We start from the raw sequence: 25031 nt of genomic DNA, 5'->3' as shown, positions 1-25031 counted from the left end.
TAATATCCACTGCAGAGTCACGCTCTGGGCTTTTCTGAGATGACTTGACAAGTATTGAATGGATTAACATAGCATTTTAGTATTGATTTCCATGCATTTTTATTTTTATTTTATTTCCTGAATTACAATTAGCAGATTAGAACACCCACACCTAGTAAACAATGAACTGGCACCAATTCTTCACACCACATCTGACTTTGGCTGTAGCATAAGTTTGGCATGTTTATAATTGTCCTGCTATAATGAAACTATCCTGTACTGTTCTTTCTTTTAGTTTAAATTAGTAATGTTAGCATTATGTAAAAAAAAAAAGTCCATTTTGATGAGGATTATTTACATGGAGAATGCCTGACTGAGGTTTCAGCATAAATCCAGAAGTCACTGAGATTGAATGTGAGCTATTTAACCTGCAGGTGACTCTTACACTGTCTGGTTCAAGCCCAAAGTGATCATTAAGTCAATAAAAGACACTTCAACTGCACTCCAACAACTGCTCTGTGAGCTCGGAGATGGTCTGTGGAGTAATGACTGGTTCCCCTCTGGGACTAAAAACATTGTGAGACCTCACTAGAAGCCACTGATAGACATCCTGATCACTCAAGTGTAAAGAAACCAGATACAAGACCCTGCTGCATCCACTGGGACCTGTGGAGGACTGTACACGAGCTGTGTTGTTTTGCCACTGCTTGAAAGTTTTACCACAGCATTGTCTTTCTCTCTGGTTTAAACAGTGAATCTAGTTTTAATAGAAAAAAAACCTAGTGTGTGATTAATCCTTTAAGAGCGGCATCAAGCTTTTATTTTGGGATGTTCTCTGTGATTGCATAACAACATGCAGTGGTAAATCTTTTTTTTTTTTTTTTGATGTAGCTACTTTCCCTCTATCTGTGATTTCACACTGTTTTCAAGTATTTCAACAACCGGGATCTTTTTGCATTCCCTCAAAGGAAATACATAATAGCCTTGTAGCCAACATTGTGGACAAATATATTGTATCATGGCCACTTTTTGTTATGAGCTATTACTCACTCTTACTGCAGTGGTACACAAACATGAGTATGAATTTTATTATTCTACAAAAGCCTGATGATAATATAACAAGCAGCAGAGCTGGTACCGTAGGGCCAGTTCAGTTTGTATTTATCTCTTTTTTGCGCAGTTTGTAGCTTGAACACCTGCAAGTAAAAGAAATACTGTGAGAATTACATTCCTCACTGGATTTCTGAGAAGAGCAGCACTTTTCATGGGCACCTTGGTGATTTTTAGTGCTGAATCGATCTCTGCCAGTTTACAGATTTAACAAATACTGTTCAAATCAATTAGGGGCAAAAATATCCAGAAGGATTCTTAGGCTTTTCTTCCTTGTCAGTGTTGCCAGTTTCTCACAAAGGATGCCACACAACTGCTGTAAACAGGCTGATTATTAAAGTTTCACTAATTTTCCTTTAAGTGTAAGTGCATTAGAGTAGCCTTATGCTACTATTTAGACTATTTGTATTTCTGTAGTGTTAATTCACTAATCTTCAGTTGTGTTTCCTTTGCTTGATAAAGGCTGCAGAGCATCAGCTGAATAATGGCGTGACACCAACACATGCATTTTTTCAACATGTTGCATTCTATTAAGATGACCCACAGGAGACTGCTCTTCATGTATGGATGCTCACTAAAATGCTACACAACAATCACTAAAACAATGGAGAAGTTGAAATCACAAAACAATAAGAGAAAATAATTAAAAAATATAGAACATGATTAAAACATAATTCTAAATATCTAAAGCTAACATCTTATACTGTTCACAGAATGACACTCGTGAAAAGGCTAAAGAGCAAAGGTGAGCTTTGAAAGCTATTAGAGAAGCAAACAACCTGACCTGAAGTGTTTTAGTGTTTCAGAGCTGCAGCTGCGAGGCTGTAGAAACCAGTCTGGGACTATTAACAGCTGCTGATCAGCTGGTCTAAGCATTCAACAAGGGGTATAAAACTGTAATATCTCTGCAAATACTCAAGGAAAAGCCCATGCAAGCATTTATATGTGAACTAAAGGTATTTAAAGTGAATCCTTTACCTCACAGGTAGCCAAAATAGGCAAAATATATGTTTACCAGATACTTAGGCAGCTGACTGTGCGAAGACTGCCTGTTATTCACAGACCTGCAATTTGTCAGCGGATCTCACGATTCACTGTACTCTGAGCATGGTCTGAAAGATGGCAACCTATCACTGCATCGTCCAAAAATTGGATACTCTGATCGAGACTAAACATGCGGCTTTGTAGAAAACTCTATAAATGTTCTATATGATCTCATCTATATGTGCACATCTCAAAAGGGAAGCAGCTGGCAGAAAGACATCAAATTATCTCGGAAACAGCAACACAAAGAAATATTATTTCACACGCGCGCGCAAAAACACACGGAGTATGCGCACTCTCACAGAGCTGCCTTAAGTGTGTTTATCTTTGTTCCTATAGAGAGATGAAGAATACCATCTGTCATATTACCCATTTCACTTCTCACATATAACCGCCCTCACAACATGAGGCTTGACTGGGGAGGGCCGCTATATTCATTGGCATGGAGACATGCAATTGCATTTTAAAGTGCAGTAACAAATTCAGGATGAAAGCAAAGCCTTATCTTTGGTCTCATCTGCCAACCTGGTATGGATTGGATGGGGAAAGTGATTGGGCCTTCTGTTATAATTTAGTCTTCTCTTCAATCTTGGAACTTTGCTGCCACTCTCCGATAAAATCGTACGGGGCTGGGACCATGTTATTGATTGAAACATTAGCCTAAACATATTTTATGTCAGCACTTTTACCTTTAAATCAGTCTCTGTTCAGAGGATGTGCTTTATAATCTGGGTTATGTTCATCAAAGATTTTGATTTATTTTATGTTCTTTTATTTCCTTTGGACTTTTTTTTTTTTGTTCTTTGTAGCCTGCTAAGCCAAGGACATTGATGCTGTTATTTTGCCACAGTCAAAGAAACCTTTTTATAAATTTTCTTTCAGACTGCAAGGGAGTGAATCTATTACTGATGGAGGCGAGGAACGGAGAGGAATAGCATAATGATACGGTCACATCCCACTTGATGTCATGGCAAACAGCACATTTACCACACATGGCACATCCCGGCGAGGCTTTGCTTTGTTCGTTTTGATACATTTTCAATCAAATCCTGGTGAGAGTGTAGAGAAACGCGCACATAAAGGATGCGCAAATATGAAATGACACGCATTTTTACAACCAGCTGAAGGCACGCTAGTGATGAACAGAACAGAATGACCAAAAAAAGGATCCATCCTGTAACTCGTAGATGTACAACAACATATGCAATCATTGGGCACGTTTTCTTTGCTTTCTCCGCAGAGTGAAGTTAAAAGAAGGCGTGACGTTCCTCGGCGCTCGCCCCAGCAACCCCACCCAGTGGATAGTTAGTCAAGATGTGAGGAGCGAAGGCCACCGAGTGGTGACTCTCCACTGCCGCAGGAAGGAGTCCAGCTATGATCAGCAAAGGTCAGCCCATAAAGTGCTTTTCTTTGAATGACTATATCGAGTTTGGGAGAATGGCCTCTTAGTGACTTGTAAACATCTTCATGACCTTCAATTATAAGACATTAAAGTAAGTTCCTCACTGATGACAGCTTTTTAGTATGTGTATTTATTTTTTTAATGTGTTCATAACTACTGAACTCAACAGCCTGACTTCACATTAGCCGCTAAAAAAGTAGTTGTCACTTTTCGGATGTGCACAATTTGAGTTAGTAGCATCAGTTAGATGGCTTCAGTAGGCTTATCTCCAGAGTGATTTTTACTGTTGAATTAAAAAGTTGCTGATCATTCACATTTGGAAGGAGACACACACACACACTCACAGGCACCGTGTGAATGGTTATTTAAGCGATGTTCTCTTTGCTCAAATGACACACTTGACTTGACATAAAGGCCACGTCTGTTGACACAACTGTGGAGAGAGAAAAGTTAATCGACTATTGCAGCATCCCCTCTTCCGTCTCTCTCTCTTTCCCTCGTGCTGTCGTTTTTATTTGCGTACTTACTCTCTCCACTAGCAGGCCTCAAAGTTGTTTTGGTCATTTCCCATCTGCATTCACATCCTTAAACTAATCTGGCAGATAGGAACGTGATTGCCAGCGCAAGAGGAGGAGGGGGGGGGGGGGGGGGGGGGTAGAAAAAAGGTTGCCGCGTTAATTAAGTGCTGATTGAAGGCCTTTGTGCGTTTTAATAGTTTTTCCTTCTCGGATAAGGAAATAGTTTTAATAAATCTAACTTTCTAGTGACAGGTGTAATTTTATGGATTAGAGGCAGATGTGAAGCTGGGGAAGGCTTACTTATTCGCTCTTAAGCTTTCGTTCCACTTAGCAAATTCTAAACCACTCCCTTAAGAAAACAAGACTCCTGACATTGCAACTGCAACTTTATAATCAAAGTTGTGCAGGGGTTATTTAAGTGTAGAGCAGCCTGTGAAACATGTGTAATTTAAAGCTGCTGGTCCAGTGATTTATTTAGACATGTTACTATTAGTGGATCATCACAAGGAGTGATTGTAGGCTAACTGCAGTGTTACAGCACATAAAACAAAGACAGCTGCGCGTGCCGTTGAATAGTTGCGCGTCTAAAATTTATAGATTTTAATAGATGTGTCATTGTGAATCTACACAGCTACATATAAGCCAGGAGCTGAGTCATGCTGTGTCTGTTGCAGATGCTTATGCTCAGATTTCAGTGGCCTTTTTATGTGAGGATTTAATATTTTTGCTTCTCAGAACAGGCAGTACATTTTTGGACTTTATTAACAGCCAGTTTCATACATGAACTGCCCCAAGAACTCAAAGTCGCCTCCGCACTGAAAAAACTTTTCAGACGCTCCATTCAGTCGCATAATAAGGTTTGACAGCTCAGTCTTATCATTATGTTTGCGTCTGTCTGTTCCAGCCTATTTTTACTCACATAGAAATAATGGTGAGAATATCTTAGGCTAACATGTTTGTTATCATGACCGAATAAGATATTAAATGCACTCTGAGGCCGCTGAAAGCTGAAATTGATTTCTGTTTGGGAAGTTTTTTGTTGCTTTAAAGCAGGGTTCCCCAATCCCAGTCCACGAGGCCCGGTGTCCCTGCAGGTTTTAGATCTCACCCTGGGTCAACACACCTGAATCACATGATTAGTTCATTGCCAGGCCTCTGGAGAACTTCAAGACAGTTGTTTATCTATTTAAATCAGCTGTGATGGATCAAGGACACATCTAAAACCTGCAGGGACACTGGCCCTCGTGGACTGGGATTGGGGACCCCTGCTTTAAAGCTTGTGAGATTTTAAAGGTGTTGGACTAGAGTTGATCTTACATCATATTTTGTTACAAACCTGAATACTAAAATGCATTTTAGATCTCTGTAGTACAGTTGTGATCAGGCTCATCACAGGCATGAGTGCTTTGCTAATTTGGGGCTTTTAATGATTTTTTTGAACTGAATGGAGCGACTTCACCAGTGGTCAGTATAAGAAAAGCAAAGATTATTCTGAACTTTGAGTCATACAAAGCTACTTTAGAAGTGTCCAAGAATAAGGAAGCTTTTAAAGGTAGCATGGGTACCAGATGAAACTCGGAGGTCATGTTTCATTTGTTCTGGCAGAATTCATCTGGACTCCTTCCGGTTTACACAAATGTTCTCACAGCTCTGCCTACAGTGCACAATGCCACACGTTTTTAAGATGACTTTTTATAGGTCTAATTATTGTAGGTCCAATAAGTATTTTGGTCTAAGGCTGTTACGGCGAGTGAGATGAGCCGTGTGGAAGAAATAAAGGAGGATCCAAATGCAGGCACTTGCAAAGGTGTGAGGGTGGTTTATTAAACACAAAATAAAAATGGGCAAACGGCAAAAGGAACAGAAGGCTATCTAAACTGAGAACAACTAAACTAGTGAACACAAACCCGGACATGAACATGAAGGAGGATGAGCAGCCGAGAATGACGACGGACAGCAGGGAAAACACACGAGTGAGACATGGTGGATATACAGACGGACCAGCAACTACAATGACAGAAGACACAACTTAAATACACACAAAGAAACACAGGGAGATTACACACAGGTGGTGGACACAGCTGGGAGTAATTAATGAGACGAGACAAGGGAGGTAAACTGAACACACTCACATGAGACGCAGACCTTCACAAAAAAACAGGAAACAAGAAAACACTGCACGAAGACGCAGACACGACACTGAGACAGACTAGACACTGAACTAAACCTGCAATAAACATGAGAACACAGAACCTACGAACTAATCCCTAAACAAGAATAACTAAAACATAGATTCATAATCACCATCATCATCATCATCATCATAAGAAGAAAAGAATCCAAAATGCAAAAACACACCAAAACACAACAACTCATAATACTGGGTCAAACTGACCCAGAACTGTGACAAAGGCTGTGGATGACACCCTTTAGAAGTCAAAACTGACCTGAGAGCTGGCACACTAATCTGCATTTGTCCGGTTATATGAGGCTAGCTTAAAGGTGTTTTTCTTCAAGGTCACTTCTCAACTTGAATTTCAGTTTTAAGTTTTTCAAAGTTTATCCAACTGCATGCTTCGCCTTAGAAACTCATATATTCATGCACCATATACACTTTGCTTTACTTATAGGTCTAAGCAGAGCTACAGCAACAGCCTAAGTAGGACTGAGCAGCAACACTTGGCAGCTGGCTCCTCCTTGCCTCTGGAGCTATTTTCCTCCTTTAAGCAGGTTTTATTCTCTCCACGCTATTCCGCGACCTCACCGTCTCTCTCACCCACACGTACACATTCTCCATTACAGTAGTAAAATCATGTTTTATTGATTTACTAAGTGAAGAAGCCAGAGACAAGAGTGAACATATCTAGTCTAATCCCAGCTGTTTGGGCCATGTACATTGGGCTGCTCCTTAATCTCCACAGCTGTCAAAGTCACTTCACAGAGAAGACCAAAGAGGCCCCATGATGGCTATACAATGCACAATGCTCCAATTTTTCTTTCGTCTGGTCCTCCCCACTCAGAGTGTTTTCAATGAAGCTCTTTTAAAAGGGGATTAAACATTGCTATCTCATCTGTTGAGCTGTCATTCAGTCTGCTTTGGTCTCTCCTCCGCTGCTTCCATGCAGAGGGGAGGATGAGGGATGTGAATGGTATAGGTCAAACAAGTGAGGATCCCATTTGCATTTTAAAGTTGTTTTTGAACAACAGGATGTATACACGATTATCTAAATATGAGTTAAGCACTCACTTGAGGATTTAGTTATTTACTTCTTCACTGCGACTCTGGAAAGCCATTCTTCTGTAAGAATAGAGTCTGTTTTCAATTGAAAATTTTCCTCATCTTTTAAAAGAAAATGTCCATAACCCTGCATAGGTTACAGTTAACGATGGAGCAAATTAGACCCACACTAATCAAAAATATGTTCCATTTACTCCTAAAGTGCTTAGACCAGTCTTACATCTCAAAAGTGTGGATTTCCTTGTACCCACAAGTTCACTGTACATATACAATTACAATAAAGGGTCATTCTATTCTATTTTATTCTATTCTATTCCTGTTTGCTACTATGTTATACTGCTGCACACTCAAAAGTCAGCAGAACATTGTCCTGTGCAATTTCCTGGACATTTTGAGTCATTCCTCTTTCCTGTACTGTGTGTCTGATTACACGTTGTTTTTACCATTAGGATGCAGCCCTGAAGTCACATTCCTCATGACGGCATGTGGAAAACAGAATCATTTCTGAATAGAAGATAAATCTGAAAAGAATCTAATGGTTGACCAATTACTATGTTTGTGCATTCTCAAACATTTATGACAAGCATTCAAATTTTCCATTGAATTTAAAGGATTTTTTTTTTAATTTAGAAGAGTGTGCTCACCTGGCTCTGCAGCTCTTATTTAAATCAGTGCATTATGCTAACAAATACACAAGTTGTTGGTAAAATGCTCTCATGATTTTACCAATGTCGGGTTGTTGACTTCACAAACAGGCTGCAAAGGGACAAGGCAGGAACACAGACTTTTAATCATCGGTTTACATGCCATTTGTACAAATGAATAATTTGCACTGTCACTCTACCTTGGACTGCTTCCTAGACTTAAGTGTCTTTGAATAACGTCTGTGGAGCTGCTAATTGAAGCCTGTATGTATGTTTGCCGTGACGGTTGTCCAGATCCGATGTGTGCATGAAAGCACGACATTACAGACGGTGTGTCAGGTGTACACTATGTGCCGGTTCAGCCACTCGCTTTAAGCGGCTCGCCCTGGCCAGCTGAGTCCCTACTTTGTACACGTTCACACCTGATGCTCTGACCACACCTGACTCCCTGTGACTACACATGTAGGAAATACATGAAAAAAAACTGCTTTCGCTCAACCCTCATTTTTTTTTGTATCATCATCTAATTGTTGTAAATCAAAAAATAGATAATATGATTTTTGAACTTCTTTTCCTAAGCTCAGACATGGGTCTACTGGTTTACACACTAATAAGACCAATAAATTATCCCTAGTTTGATCCCGGGAGGAGGCGTAAATCCCTTCGGGGGTTGTGTCAAGAAGGGCATCTGGTGCAAAAATCTGCCAAATCAAATCTGCAGGGTTACCTGCTGTGGTGAACCCTTGTGAATAAGGGAGCAGCTGAAAGTAGCTATTCTTCTTAGAAGTTGTTGAATTTGATCAAGATGAACAGCTGAATCTGTTCCTCAGCTCTGCAGACTGAATTTTCCTATGGAAATGCAAACCTGTGCACTTTTCCCTGACCGACAGCATCTCTACCAATAACAGCAATAGCGAGGTGACAGCTTTTCATCAAGGGTTGCTACAGTGAGAAGATGCGGTGTGCTTTTAACTGGAAACAACAGAGCTGAATTCTCCCTAAAGCCACCAAAGGAAAAGCTGACGGCAGGTCTTTCCGATTCAATGCAACGAAACAACAACAACACCACAGTGAGATAAGAGCTGTTCACATTGTTGTTATGAAAAAAGTCAAATCAGATCTGCCCCAGTTGTGCTGTGTCACATAACACATTACCTTATAGCTCAGTTCCTAAAGAGTTTGTAAGTTAGTGGTTTTCTATTTCTATGGTCGCTATTTTGAAGCCAACAATAAAGCAAAGGGGTAAAAAAAAAAGAAAAAAGAATGAACTCACCTTGTCATAGTCAAGACTTAAGCTATCAAAACCAATGTATTTTGACCTGAAATGAGAAGCGTGCTTTTTCCCTCTGTTCAAAAACAAAGATGCAAATTTTTGGGGTAGAAAAATATGTCACTTTTCTCTCTGCATACCTTCGATGTGCCACGCAGCAGCACCAAGGAGAAGACGCTTGGCCCCTTTTCCATATTTCTCTGCTCTTTGTTATTTGTCATCCTGTGTTCTTAATGAATAATTGATATATTGTAAGAAGAATGATTTTTCTCTAGGCACTTCCTGTTGTGTTTATGGGCCTGTGTGATGGGAGATGACAGTCTTGGATCTTAAGTGAGCATTTATGGCCTCATTTATATGTAAATTATTATTTAACCTTATATCCACCGCCCTTTCTTTGACAGGTTGAGATTCTTAGCAATGGGGCTACAAAGACAAAAATGCCCGTGTGGAGTGCACATGTTATTGGGTGAAATGCACTAGATTGAAAGCTTTCCTTTGTCTTCATTAAAGGTGAGCTCATTCAAAACGAAAGCAGTCCTGCTTCTTCAGCATGTCACAAGGCATAAGTGGAGACCTCGGTAAAAGTGCCATGTCCAGCCCTTGGTTGTTCATTATGTCTGTCTGGGTGCAGATGTAGCTCTCTTGAGAGCCACCACTTCATTAATCGCCCACACCACACCCAGTTGAGGGTCGGCAGGCAGTTCACTCATTACAGCCATTTCACGAGGGAGCCAGTCCAAGTAGGAGCAGGGGGGGAGGGAAGATATAGTATATATCTAAAAATCTTGCTTAATTTAATAACGGTCTCATCGCAGCCTGTTTTATATTGTCTGAATCACATTTGCATAGAGTTCGGATTAATATAATTAAATTCGGCATTCATCCATTTTGCTATAAAGACACGTGACTTTTCCACTAAAGCAGCAGCTTGTAAATCTCATCAGTGTGAATACTTAGGATCCCAGATGGAAAGAAATCACACAGCTGTGTAATAACGGGTGAGATTTTGTAGCGACCCCACAATATATCTCCATTTCAAAGTTTAGAAAACCTTTAAAACAGGATTATTTATTGTTTGTGTCATTTATTGCAAACCTGAAATGAAACAAAGGCCTCAAGATAGCTGTTATAGTCTTCTAAGCCCCCTGGAAGAACATTAGGCATGTGTGGTCCTTGTCATTCTTGGGGCTTCAGAGAAATTCATAATTATATGTGAGTGTTTCTCTAGACAGACAGACAGACAGACAGACAGACAGATAGACAGATAGACAGATAGATAGATAGATAGATAGATAGATAGATAGATAGATAGATAGATAGATAGATAGAGTCTATCTATCTATCTATCTATCTGTCGATCTGTCTGTCTTTCTGACTTACATGTGAAAGAATTGTCTAAACAAATGAAGTTTTGTTAGGGTTCAGTAGTCCTGAGAATGAGCCACATGTTGTAGGCTTTATGCTGTATAATACTGCATAAATCGAGGCTGAAATGAAATTGCCTAATTACATTAGGGCCAAACAGGAACTTGACAGTCCTTATGCTAACACCCTTAATAATGACTCAGCCCCGTTCTCAGTGGCTTCCATCTACCGTAAATATACTCCGTCACTGAAGCCTCATTGATAGCATTTACCAAAATACACTAGTCCAAATTTTGGTTAATCTCTTAATTATATAATTGGCATGTGATCAGTACTCATCTGTGTCAGCCAAACTGTCATTTTTTTAACGAGTCCTTTTTTTTATTTTACTGTAAGGCTGGCGGAGAAACATTCAAAATGCTTTTAGCGGGAGACGTGGTTTCCTTTATCAGTACTGGAGCAGAGATTTGGCATATACTATGCCCCCTCCCTCCCCACACACACACACACACACTCACACACACACACCAGGACAGCCAGATGATTACAATAGACAGCCTAGATTACATTTGACTGTTCGTGCTGGCCCCCTGCTCAACTGCCAGGGAAACAATATTGGGAAAATATGCCCCAATGTGCCTCATTGCACTTTCTCCTAGTTCACCAATAGCCAGTAATAAAACTCAGCGGAGAACATTATCAGTGCTGCATACATCTGCACCAAATGGCCATGAAACTTTTCAAGTAAGCTTTGTGAAAATATGGAACTTCTTCATACAGTACATTTCACTGGCTTTACGTGGAATCCTGAAAAGCTTTTGAGAGGTGTGGGAATGCGGCTTGGTAGTTCAGATTCACTCATGTCATGCCACAGTGCATGCCACCTATCAAAAGTGTACATGCAGACAAGAGACAGATTGAGGTTTGTATTTGAGAATTATGAAGGTTTATCAGTGGATATCCCTCTCTTAGAGATTAATCCCCTGGAGGATTAGAACATGGTCTCTAGTATTTGGAGGGTTGCATCACTTTTTTTTCTTGCTGTGGTTATGTGGATTAAAGCTATTAATAATGCTTTCTTGATATAACAAGCAAAAGTACCTTTTTAATGGAGATAAACACATTTTTATTATTTTCACTTTTTAATTGTGTGTTTCCCTATTAAAATAAACAGCTGCACGTTGCCTGATTACTTTCAGATTTCCATTATTCCTTTATTTTGTTCAAAAGATTTGGCTAAGCCAGAAAATAGGGTTTTTTATTTTTTAAGGTTGAAAAAAAATCAGGCAGCGTGCGATTGCTTATAAAAATGCATCGTTGTTGTTGTCGTTGTTGTTGTCGTTAATAAAATGTATACAGCTCTATGATTCTTTTTATTTACCAGTGATTCACGCGGTTGGTCAACATGACAATCAAAAAGAATAGGGATTATTCTAATTGTGATAAATGAAAGTATGTGTGACAATGTTCATGCAAAGTTTCAGATTCACCCACCCGTTAATGAGATAGTAGCTACAGACCTTATAGTAAGATTCACTCAAGATACAACACTATGCGGTATTCCACCTTAATTTGCGTACTTTATTCTAAAGACTATATGACAATAAATCACATTTTATTAATAAATCATTTTAAAGCCATAAATAAACAGAGATCTTCCTCACATATGAAGTTTATACCATAGATGGTAAAAAAAAAAAAAAAAAAAAAAAAACAGCTAGCTTCTAGGCCGGAAAAATTAGGGCAATGGACAAGTGTTTAATATACTAAAGACCACTAGATGGCGATCTAAATCGCTCGTTTTGGTCATGAATTAAAACGTTTGTATAAATCTTGATCATACCGTGTTTCCAAATAGAAGATTATCTGTGTGCATGAAACCAAATATTTAACAGGTTGTCAGTGTGTCATCAGCCACAGTCGCCCCTCCTCCCCACATCCATTGTTTTGCTCCCTTTTTGCAGCGACAGTAGAAATCCTCAACTCAAGGCTTTAAAATAGGGCAAATCGCCTGCTTTGCATTTAAACCTCCCCTATAATCTATTAAGACCTTTCATCTTTGTTTTCAGCGTGAAACAAAGGCCAGAAACGACCACACTTTTATTGTGTACGTGATGATGCTTTTCATTCATTTGCATATGACTTTAAAATGATTTAGTAATTAGATTTGACAAAATATCTTAAAGTCTAAAGTCCCCAAATTCCACTCAGATTCAGGAAAGATAATCTGTGGGAGGAAGGCCGAATGGCTAGTCTAGTGTAATCAGATTGTGGTCTGTAAAACATTGTCCCTGATCTAAGAGCAGTTGTAATGGCATCCCCCTCCTAGCTATTAATGCACTTCAAAGCTGAAGAGCATCACTTTGGAGAATAGAAAGTATATCATTATGCATGGCTCTGGTGTTTGAGCATTTAAATAGTACCCAATCTCAGAGCATTTCTTACTTTTTTAACCCAAAAGCAGCCTTTGCCTGTCGAGAAGACGGCTGGCTTATGCAGACGTAACCTTGTGGAGGGGAAAGTCAGCCATCATGGGAACTTGCAGCCTGATAAAGATGCTGGTGGTAGGCCTCTCACCTACAGGGGATCCAGCATTTGCATCGTATCCCAGAAAAGACCCTTTCGGGACAAGATGATGTAGCTGTTCATCAAAGTCTTAAATATTCAATAATATGAATGAATAATTTGCATCCAGCACAACTGGGTGCATGGGCTCCAGACCAGGTTGGATACTGTGGTGTGGGCGGCAGCATACATAGAAGAGATCATCTATCCAGTTGAATTCAACATTGAGTACAGCGGTGGAATCAGATGTTCTTCCTCCATAAACATATTTATGCTGATTACATTTTCTGGGCACGCCAGCACAGTTTTGGCAAAATTAAACCTGTGGTGAGACTGAAACTGTTGCTGGTGTTGCAGTGCTCACTTCAGTAGCACTCAGCCAGGGAGACAAAGTGAGCTAAGGTGTAAACATTAGGGGTGCAACGATACACAAAATTCACGGTTCGGTTCGGTTCGATACTTTGGTGTCACGGTTCGATATTTTTTCGATACAAAAAAAATGTTCATGCCTTTTTAATTTGTCATTTATTAAAATTATAAATATATATTTTAACTCAAAAGTACAGTTTTTAAATTTAACCCTAACCCTTGTGCGTGTTTTTTATTTTGACAGCGAATGCGCACCTGCGGACCACTTATGTGCAGCCCTGGTTATTTAGCTCGTCATATTGCAGCCACAGAAATTATTTTGTCCATGAAACCATAAAGCTGCACTTTCTTTTTGCCTTATAGTCTGATTTGTCATAACTTCTCCTGCTGCTTTTACACACGCACTCACATAAGCTCAGCGATTCTCTGCGCGAGCAACCTCTCACATGTTTAAGCTTGCTGCAGGAGATTTCACTTGTCATGTTTGCATAGTAAGCTAACGATTAATAAGACGATGTCAGAGGAATTGGTGCACAAATTATCATCACTCACCAATCAGTACTGTCGCTCTCTATACACAGTTTGCACGATTGCAAAGTGAAAGCAAAAAAACAAGCGCAAATTCAAACGCGACTTCAATATGTCACATATTGACAGTGGCTCACCGATGCCAATGACATAATTACCCAGCTACATTTCTGAAAGAATGCAAAAGCATTGACATATATTTTTCCTACAATAGCCCGACGGGCAGGGAAGAGATAGATTTTGGTAGCCCGACTGAAAAAATCGCTAGCTCCGGGACGTCGGGCTAGCGATATTGCAAGCCCTGTATCTGATTGAGGAATCACTCATCTTTGGAAAAGAGAGTTTATTACAGAGAAATGGCTCTTTCCAAAATAAAAGCTATACTATCCGCTTCTTCTGGGCTATATTCTCAGCAGCATAAGGAGAATCATGTGCTAACAGCTGTCTAAATGACTCGGCTAAAGTTAGTAGCATGCTTGTTGTTTTTGTCTTTGCACTAGGATGATGTCGGCGTAAATGTGCAGTCATATTCGTTGTGTTCCCACTAGTGCTTTCAGGTTAAGCTCGTTGAAATGACCTTAACGCCACAACACGGCAAATCTCCGTTAACGAGCTACCGCCGATCGCCCCGTGCATGGGGCTAGACGGCCAACACGTTAACGAGCTAACTGCGCTAACACACTAGTTCACACCAATGTAATTGAGCATTGCATGGCACATCCAACATACTGTTTTACTTTAGTCCATGACTCGCTTACCTTCAGGGTCATACGTCACATGAAAACCAAAATAATTCCAAACGCCAGATCTGAATGAGAGTGGGGGAGGTCCATCTTGCAAGTAGAGCTTAACTTCTGTCTCGCTAGCTTGCCCTGCGCTCTTCCTTCTGACTATGCTGTCTGTGTGGAGCGCTCAGTGGATCTGCGCTCGACAGTGCAGCCTAGGCGGAGTAGTCGAACACAGATTCACTGAGCGCTTAACACAGACAGCATCGTCAGAAGGAAAATTGATAAAATAAATTACAAATGTTGTATTGTTCGATACATATGCGTACCGAACCGAAAGCACTGTATCGAACGGTTCAATATCGATACGAATATCGTTGCACCCCTAGTAAACATGTAATTGTCTACAAACTCACTAACAAACACACTGCTTGCTTCTCTTCTAATTACATCTCTGTAGTGTCTGCTGAAGAAGTACTAAGTTTGGACTGAATTGCAATGAGATTTAGCTCATTCAGCACTCCGGCTCTGATGAACAGCAGCTGAGTGCGGAGAATAAGTCCACTTGTCTTTAATATTTCCGTTCAGATTTAACTCGAAAACTCCCTCCCTACAAACGTGTCTAACTGAACGGGCAAAAGAAACCCTGGCCCACAGTTGGCTCTAATTAACCTCAGTTTATCTTGGCTTTCAAAATGATTGGCTTTATACTGAAACCCATTTCATTTAAAGAAATGCCTGGCCTGGCACCAGCACTGTCTCATTTATCTAACCTGCACAGGAAAAATATTTAAATGAGCCTATTAAAAGAGGCCCTGGGCTGTTGAGAAAGGTATAGAAATGGTATTTGAAAAAACAATGACCGAAGGACTTTAGACAGGGAAGAGAAATGGGCAGCGAAACAAACAGAAAAGGTACCAGTCACATCCTCTCATCTGCACTACAGCACTTGCAGTGCTAACACTGACAAGCAATCTTTTGCTGTCCTCTGTTATCATTCCCGGTTTAACAGGTTGAAAGCAGAGCTCTGTCTTAAGGATAACATGCAGGGAAAAGTAAAATGTCACTAAAGGCACTCTCTTCCTGCAGCCTTAGTGCTAGTTTAGCAGGACTGACCACCCCTGACATGTAATCAGGCAGTGTGTACAACTGACTGCTAGTGCTGAACAACAGATACATTTGGAATTGAAGCTGTAATTTATTTAACTCGGCACAGTTATTTCTTTTAAAATAGCTGATCTGGAATTTGTATCTCAGTATTTTGACGAGATCTCGCGTGGTAAAGATTTGTCATGACTGCACGTGACATTAATCTTAGAAAATGACAACACAAATAAAATTTGCCACAAAAACAATCAAAATGTGACTTTTTTTTAACCAAACTGTTCATTCTTAATCAGTGAGCAAGTCAAAGCAGGACCAGCGGACACGTTCATGTGCATGTCACCTCTTCCCACATAAACACTCAGCACAGGTTTAGTAGTGCAGATTTTCCCACTTTCTCACAAAGGCAGACTCACGAGTGTTGTTGGAGTGATTCGAGTTGTAACCTCGGGTGATGGTGAAGCATCTAAAGCGGTCCTTGACTTGTGTGAAGAGACACTGAAAAGACACCCACAAAAGCTCCTCGGCAAAGCGATGATTTCACTATATAACTTCACTACATCGACGGCCACTTGTGCTCATAACAAATGCATAATTCACAATTATTAGAACACCTTGACGGGTGTCTGCACGCCTTTCATTGATGCGCCTGTTAGCGGTGGCAAAAAACCCACACAATCTCAGTCTGGTGCCGATGCAGTCAGATGTTTCCTGTGCGATCTAACTCAACTCTTCACAGCCACTGGATCAGTCCCCCATCTCTCACAGGCCATAAGTCAGCGAGGAGCACTGAATCACTATGTTGAATATGTAAATGGATGCCATTAAAGCTCTCTTTCTTTAATTAGTCTTTTGATTTCATGACTGAGTGCTTCCAATTATGGATCAATGTCTCATTTCTGCGCACGGACCCCTGAGTGTGCGGAGGCACTTTTTTCCGTTACAAAATGCTTTATAATTTCTCCTCTGCCAACACGGCCGTTCACATCACACTTCCCAATCAATGAAAAATCTTGCTGCTGTAAGCCCGCTGATATATGTGCACCAGTAATATATTTTTATAAACAGGATCAAATTTCAACATATTAATGTAATGGCCAAAATTTGTGCTGTGAGTGGGAAATGTAGGGGGTACGTCGGTGTACTTATTCTGGTAGAAATTTTGCACCGAGCACTTTAAGTGGTACATAAGAGGGGCCTGAATAGAGCGTAATATCGAATTTCACTCCTGACTGGGAGCCGCGAGTATGCTCAGGAAGAGGTGCTGACGTAGCGCTTTCAAACGGTATCGTGCTACTCGTGTTCTGCAAAAATAGCGTATAGGTGAATGGATTGGAGCAGATGTTAGCTACTCAGGGGTTTTATCAATCTAAAAAGATAGACATCTCACAGTATGTGTGCAATACTAATGCTTGTGTATGCTGGGAACATTATTTCCGATATAGGTTGGTTCTTGAGAGTCTTTCTGCTAAAGCCTAAAGCATACAAGATCATTTTTTCTTTTCTTTTCTTTTTTTATATACAGAATGAAATATAGAAAGGCATCCTCTTCATTTAGTCTGGATTAGTTAGGTGGGAAGTAACAAAATTACCTTAAAATACTTACTTGTATTTATTTTTCTGACAACCTTTTACTTTTAACACAAATATCGGTATTTTCCACTCCTCACATTTTCAGTCTCGTTAGGGAAATTATTAAATCCCAGCAATGCACAGCTTGTGACATCAAAGTGAGATGAGCCTAAATGGAGAGAAGAACAACACACAACACAGGCTTTTTGCATACAAAGAGATGGAAAAGGCAAAAAACATAGAATTTATGTAGCATTATATGTACCTTCATAGTATTATACTTAAGTAGGAGGAGCAGGAGTTAAAGTGGGATGGAATCATCCACAACATTCTTTTTTTTTCTGGTGCAGATGTCCATAAGTTGTGGTTTCAGTTATTAGTTGGTGATGCTGCAAATTTTGGTACTGATCCAATATTAAGTATATATAGGGCTGGTATTGCCAATGCCAATATTAATACTTTTAACTTATAAAGGCAGCTTGTGTCATGATTCATCAAAAGAATCATCACCAATCTGCAATTTCTGAACACATTTAAATGACAACTAAATTACTCTTATTTTTACTTTCAACAATAATTAGTTAATCCAACAATGCACACCACCTAGTTTTTCATTTAAATAGAAATTGGGTTTTTTGGAGACTTGAAATGTAAATGTGTGTGTCTTTAAAGTTTTTTGGGTGACTTTCTGTTTGTTAACCCTTATCCACCTGCCTAGTCACACTTTAGTCATAAACTGTACTCCTTTTTCTTTTTAGGTGTGAAGGCAAAGTAAAAACAAAATACAGTTTGTATTTTCATGTACTAATATTTTGTTATTATCATATTAATATAGTGCAAGGTTCAGCTAGCTTTGCGACTTTTCAGACCCTCTACTGCAGACCTTCTCAAAGTGTGGGGCCCGCCCCCTAGGGGGGGGGGGGGGGGGGGGGGGGCAGAGCCATTGCGGGGGGGGGGGGCGGCATGAAAAGGGAAAAAACAAAACAATGCTTGGACACTGCTAGCATGGGGCGCCCACACAAACGCAAAGCAGGAGATGAAGCATCACTGAATATGTTTCCAAACCAACTTCATTCTAAGCCAAAGACTAGAAAATATGGTGAAGCATATCTTCCCTTTGGCTTCACCTGCACAAGTGCCGAGGTAGCTCTCCCCTGCAGAATTGGTTTTCCCTGCGCGCTGGGCTCTTCAAATCACGGACAAACAGTATCCCACCAGGGTTTTAATAGTTTTGCAATTTTCATTAGTTTTTATTTTTATTTAGTTTTGACTTCAGATTTTCAATTTTATATCAGTTTTAATTAGTTTTTACCAATTGTTTGCTAGTTTAGTTTATTTTTTATTTTTTTGAAAATCCTTAGTTTCAGTTTAGTTTTGATTAGTTTCAGTTATAGTTTTAGTTGTGTTTGCAATAATTAAGTGCAACAAAATCCCAGTTTCGTCATATCAGTCATGCTCTTCTGCTTATCCTTGGGTATGTTGCTATTCCAGCTACCACACCCTGCACCCTGGACAGGTCGCCTGTCTGTCGCAGGGCTAACACGCAGAGACAGACAACTCACATTCCCACCTATGGGTTCTTTAAATAAATAAATAAATAAAGGCAGATGAACAACCATTGATACCAGGCAACTATAAAATGTATATCTTGGCCCCAATGAGACTATTAACTCTTGCAGCACCGGGTGTTCGTAATTTTGGTTCAAGTGAATTGATAAACTTTTTGAAGGCAATTGACTCACAGGGTTATGTAGATATCCCAGTCCTGTTGTCTCGGGATGCATCACGCTGCCTTGCCTGGGGTTAGCTTCTGTTTTCTGGGGATGAGGGTTGAGTGTGCTCCCTTCTCAAGGTAAGCTAGGTTAGCCTTCTTGTGTGAGCTTTTCAAGTGCACTATAAGGTTTGTGGGATTTTTTTTTCCCCTTTAGAAATGTCCCTCATAATTTGTCTCTTTCCACTACAAGACACTTGCTTTATCCAAAACACAGTCATATTCAAAGTAATCCCAAATTGGACTCTGGCGCTTTCTCTTGACTTTTCCTGACATGATTCTGCACGTGGACGGAGCAGCGACACAGACGACTCGACTAACGTACTGCCACCTGCTGGCATAATGAGACACAGCAAGACAAAAATCTGGAAACTAAACTTCATTTTCACCCTTGACTATTGTATGACACGCACACATCTACGAAAACTAAACACATTTTTGCTATAAATTCAGTTAATTTTAGTTAGTTTTGTGAAAACTCATTACAGTTTTCCTTTTTTTGTTTTTATTTTTATTTCCGTTAACGAAAATGTTTTTTCACTTCTAGTTTTCGTTATTTCGTTAGTTTTCGTTAACGATAATAGCCTTGTATCCCACATTCTTGATTTTTAGTTCACAAACAATTGTTGTAATAAATAACTACTTCTGACATTTTGGAGATATTAGCTCTTTATACAGTAAAGTTACAGTGGGATACGAATAATATCAGGCTGATCCTGCCAGGATTTATTCCCTAGGTTCAAATAACGGACAAACAGCTGTTTATGTTTTTGAACCCATTTTGCACAGAGAGGCATTTTTTTGAAAAATGTATTGATAGCAATGTTGAATATTATTACACAGGGGAAAAAACAACTACATGTAAAATAATTACACCGTGATGCCTCTGCCTTTCTAAATAGAGGGACAGTAACTGCGTGTGTAAATGTAAGCGTGTAAAACCTGAAGATAGAGACAAAATTAAAGAGATTAAAGTTATTAATTAAAGATTAAAGTTAATCTGACTATCTGCCATTCTGCAATTCCTCTCCTGTAAACAATAACGTGGCGCACAGCTTGACGTAGAAAAAGGCACATACCTTTGACGTTGCATGATGAACTCTGTATTCCTCGTCCACACATAAACCCAAAAAAGGAGTTTTAAAAAATCTTTTCGGTGATTCCTAACGCCGTTTACGTGTGGACGAAACAGCTGCGTTTTCAAAATCACCCGTGTACGTGCGGACGCAGCGTAAAAGAGTTAGTAGTTTATTTTCTTACTACCTGCAGATTACTTGTATTTGCTTAATTGTTTACTAAATGTTTGAGGTGTGAAATAAACCGCAATGGAGCAAAATATGGGTGTGTGTGGTTGAAGGATGTGTTTGTGCGTGCGTGCGTGCGCGCGCGAGAGTGGGGGGGGGGGGGGGGGGGGCGAATATTTTTCTTGTAAAACAAAGGGGGGCCCAGCAAAAAAGTTCGGGAACCAATGCTCTACTGTATCACTTTTACTTCAGTACAGAAGTTGAATCAGTACTTTTGCTTTTGCCACCTCTGGTTATAACAATTAAACATAGCAATTTCATTTTTTATTGAAATCCTTGTTACATCCTTGAAAGTAGGCTCAAACTGACCTTTTTTGATCAGTGGGGGAACCTGTCCACACGCACAACACAGATTTATTGATGTACATAATCAATTATTGATTTGCAGTAAAAATCTGAGGGGAGCATTTGTTTGAAACTCGTGTTTGAGCACCAGTCCGAATGCCATATGTACACAGAAGCTAATGTATGCTAAAAGGAAATTGATTTTAGTTTAACAAGAACAATCTGTCCTTTGCAGGTAGAGTAACAATTTGTTTCCTTCCTGTGTTTCCTCGACATTCCCTTTATCCCTACTACCTCTGATTCTCTGATTCTGAAGCCCAGCTAATATCCACTGCTTTTATACTAAGGCTCACTTGATCTCTCTTGAGACTCTCTTCCTATCCCCAAAATAAATTTTCCTCTACATTTCACATTTAAGTCACAGAAAACATTAAAATTAAGTCCCATACCCCGATCCCTGCTGGCAAAAAACTTTCACCTGTTAGCACATGGACATGCGACCTGAGCCTAATCTCATATTAACAAATAATTAGACTGATGATTTATATAGTTTTTCATTTGTATATGTGACTGTGCTTCAAAAATAAGGTTTTCCTATTCTAGTAGTAGGATGTGAAACAGTGCAGTCAGTAAGTGGGTGTCAAAATTATACGAGCCTCTGAATTAAAATTGAGCTCTCGTGGACTTTTGAGACGGGAGGCTATGCACAGAACTTGACTCTTCATCACTAACTTTGACCTCCCAGATCCATTAGACACTACATTAAGACTTGAAGGCAATCACGCTCACGCAGCCTCCGCATCACTTCCTCAGCGACACTGTAATCATCGCAAACAAAGGGGTTCAGTTTACACATTTATGTTTGTCTTTCTGCATCTTATACATTTAAGCAAGCATGTCCTTGTGCACACAAATATTTGCTGTTCACAGATTAGTTAATGCGACTAGGCCTGCGTGTTTTCGATGTTGTTTGTCCACATGCATAATTCTTTGCATAGATTTTAAAGGTTGAAATCCCTTCCATTTGGATCTATTTTTTTCATAAGATACTGGCACTTATCTCACTCTGCTGTTACAGCAAATTCAACATCTGGCCCTGCTGTCCTTATCTACAGCTGACCTGTTTGCAAAACACATGCTGCGATATGATATTGAGCCGATTCTTTCAGGGGCTCTTTTCTGACACACTTTTTCATGTTTCACAGAGTGGGAGCTTAACCTTGCGCAGACAAGCCTCGGGGCTGCAGGGCTAGGGGGTGAGCCTGTTTGTGTGTCTGCCTGTGTGTGTGTGTGTGTGTGTGTGTGTGTGTGTGTGTGTGTGTGTGTGTGTGTGTGTGTGTGTGTGTGTGTGAGTGGAGGGGGGTTGATGCCTAGGTTGCAATAGGGTATCATTGATCTGATAGTCTGGGCCTCTCTGGTCAATGACTCTTGTGTGCTCTCCAGGTTCTGTTGCCATGCCAACAGTGGCAGAGCTAAAAGGTTTGGTGGGTTTTTAAGGACTTTCCCGAGAAGGACAGGCACTATCAGTGTCGGAGCACCTGCAGGTGCTGGTGCAGGCCTGCACGGTCACAGATCAACCAGGGGAGGCCTGTAAGGAGGGAGAGGTTTCAGTTTATCTGCACAAACACTTGTATCATCACCCCAGGGCACAGTGTCTGCTGCCCCCTAGTGTGTGTGTGTGTGTGTGTGTGTATGTATGCGTGTGCTTGTGTGTTTCTAAGCGCTGTCAGGAGTTTTGGTGGTCGTTCCCAGTGGCTAATCTCTGTTGAGACGAGTGTTTAGATGTGGGGAAAATTGAGTTTGACTATCAGGACAAGTAGCAATTTATTATATTGCAATTTAACATTTAGATAGCTTTCCCACGAATTAGACAGATATAGAGTGTAACTGACTGAGAACTGATGCCTGATGCAATAAGGTCTGAGGTCACCGGTGGTGATGACTGCCATCATTAGGGATCCATTACACTACGGAGCCTACTTCAGCTGATGGACTCTAATGATGCTGCAGTGCAGAAAAGCATTTGGTTTTGATTAGACATCGGTGGAATGGTGCATTTCATTAACTCCAGGATGAGCTTTTGTTGTCTGGGAGTTGTTATGCCACTGTTTGAGCTCAGGCTAATGCGTCGACTGTGCTCATGGAGCAATTTTAGAAACAAATGTAATGAAAGAGTATTTCCCTCCTAACAGTCTAAAGCCTTTTACATACACTGTATGTCTTTATGCCACCCAAAACAAACTGATTAGGCACCACCTGGCCCTAACTTTCTTGACACAATATATTATTGCGCTATTAAAATGCTTATGTGTAAAATGTGTCTCTGTACCTTTGGAATCTTTTTTTTTTTTTTTTGTGTGTGTGTGTGTGTAAAATGTGTCTCTGTACCTTTGGAATCTAAAAGACAAATGTTCCCACATGATTTAAGCAACCAAAAAACCCTCGTGTGTCCAAATAAAGGCCACATATGGCAGTTAGGTACGGTGCAAGCCGAATCCCTAATTTTTACATCTTGTGTCTCACAGTTTGCATGACTTACAGACACAGCTTAGCAAGCAGAGAAAGAAAGCGTTGAGTGAGTGTGTGTGTGTGGGAGTTGAATTTTTTAGCAGCTGAATTCAGCAGAACACTGTTAAGATAATTAGAAATATGATCCACTTATTGGGTTTGATGCACACAAGCCAGAAGCCCTCAGTTTGCGTCTATGCTTCATTATAATTGTATAATTAATAGTACTCAGCCCTTTTGTCTGTGTCGATGTTAGAAAGGGCTAAATAATAAGCGATTAAATTAAAGGGAATCTGATGCTTAGTAAAAGTGGGCTTTAATTTAAGCACTGCAGGTTGTTTGAAATATAACAACCCGATCTTTTTGTATGAGAATACAATCAATGGAAAGTACATTTCCAGAAGTATTTATTTTCTGTCGGCTAGAACAACATGAGTATACATGTAGTACTTTCGGTTAGCTTTTTAAGTCTTTACTGGATAGCTCAAGGAAGAGCGGGAAGTGGCATGCAAGCGTTGCAGACAGATGTGAACCAGCGACACTGGACTTCATGGTTAGTGGCCTCAATCCGAGGCCATCTGGGCAACCCACTGAACACTAAGCAGTCGAGAACCAGTATTAAGAAAATTGAAAATGGAAATACTTGCAAAATGCAAAAAAATGAAACACTTAAGTGTACTTACTTAACTTGTATGCATTTATATGTTTACAGAGAGTGGTGGGGGATTCATAAATTTGACCAACAACCTAAACCATGTCATTTGGATGAGCATACACTCACAAGTCTGAAAGTAAAAATCTTGCATGTGTAGTTTGTTTTTTGCTGCTAACATGACCCACTGAATGCCTGAATCTCAGGTGCACTGTGGTGAAACAGTGGGCCAAAGATGCAGTATAAAAAAAATATATCTTTGATCCTTTTGCCTGTGTGTTCTTTGTAAAAGCAAACCGAGAATACAATTTTTAAAAAATGAAGGAAAAAATGGTTGTATTGAGATTGGTCACTATGCATTGAAGTCATTGATTCCTTCTGCTGGGGAGATCATGTAGATTCTAACTTTTGCCTTTCTTAGCGCGCGGGCTTTCATTGAAGTAAGATTAATTAAAGACTGGTAATGCAGCAACACTTAAATAAGGACACAGCTAATGCAGCAAGGTTAACCTCGCCGTGATTATCCATGGTTGTCACGTAGATAATTCCAGGTCACTTCATTTAGTTAAGGACCTTCCTAAGCAAAAGGAGACTATTGAGCCTTTACCGCAGAGGAAACTAACAGCAGGAGTGTTCAAAAGTGTGTTTAATAAGACAGTAACTCTGGCTGTACATTGAAGAAAGAAGCCAGCATATTCACAGTGAGACTGCCAATTTTTACAGGATTTAATTCAAAAAGATGTGAAAAAGCTGAATGTGTGGGTGCATTTACCTCTTTTTTTAATGTTTTTTGTTTTAATTTCCAGGTTCATTTCCTAAAAATAATTATCAAACAGATAAGATGGTTGTTTTTTACCATAGAGGAAAAGCTTTCTGTAATTTATTTTAGCATCCATGTCTTCTTAGCAAAGGAAATTATTTTATGGCATGACTGTGTGGATTGTACTCAAGAGGAATTCGTGTGCCAAAATAGAGACGTGTTAAAGGATTTATGCTTCCTGCCGTCAATTTTTATAAGACTATTACCAGCATGTTTTATTTATTCCATATCCCCTAACAACCCTTAAAACAGAGA

The 25031-nt window shown here is 39.9% G+C and overlaps 1 protein-coding gene across 1 annotated transcript in view; it reads left to right on the top strand.

Annotated features, from left to right (window-relative positions):
• The window catches only part of LOC308403983 (transmembrane protein 132C), a 172188-nt gene that overhangs the window by 76509 nt on the left and 70648 nt on the right, over positions 1–25031 (top strand). The window contains exon 3 of the mRNA XM_080893796.1: positions 3374–3520. Within this exon, the coding sequence (XP_080749922.1) occupies positions 3374–3520 (147 nt within the window). The remainder of the gene's footprint in view (positions 1–3373; positions 3521–25031) is intronic.

This window comes from Rhamphochromis sp. 'chilingali' (assembly GCF_963969265.1).
Source record: "Rhamphochromis sp. 'chilingali' genome assembly, chromosome: 10".
Lineage (NCBI taxonomy): Eukaryota > Metazoa > Chordata > Actinopteri > Cichliformes > Cichlidae > Rhamphochromis > Rhamphochromis sp. 'chilingali'.
This window is presented reverse-complemented; position numbering and strand designations above follow the sequence as displayed.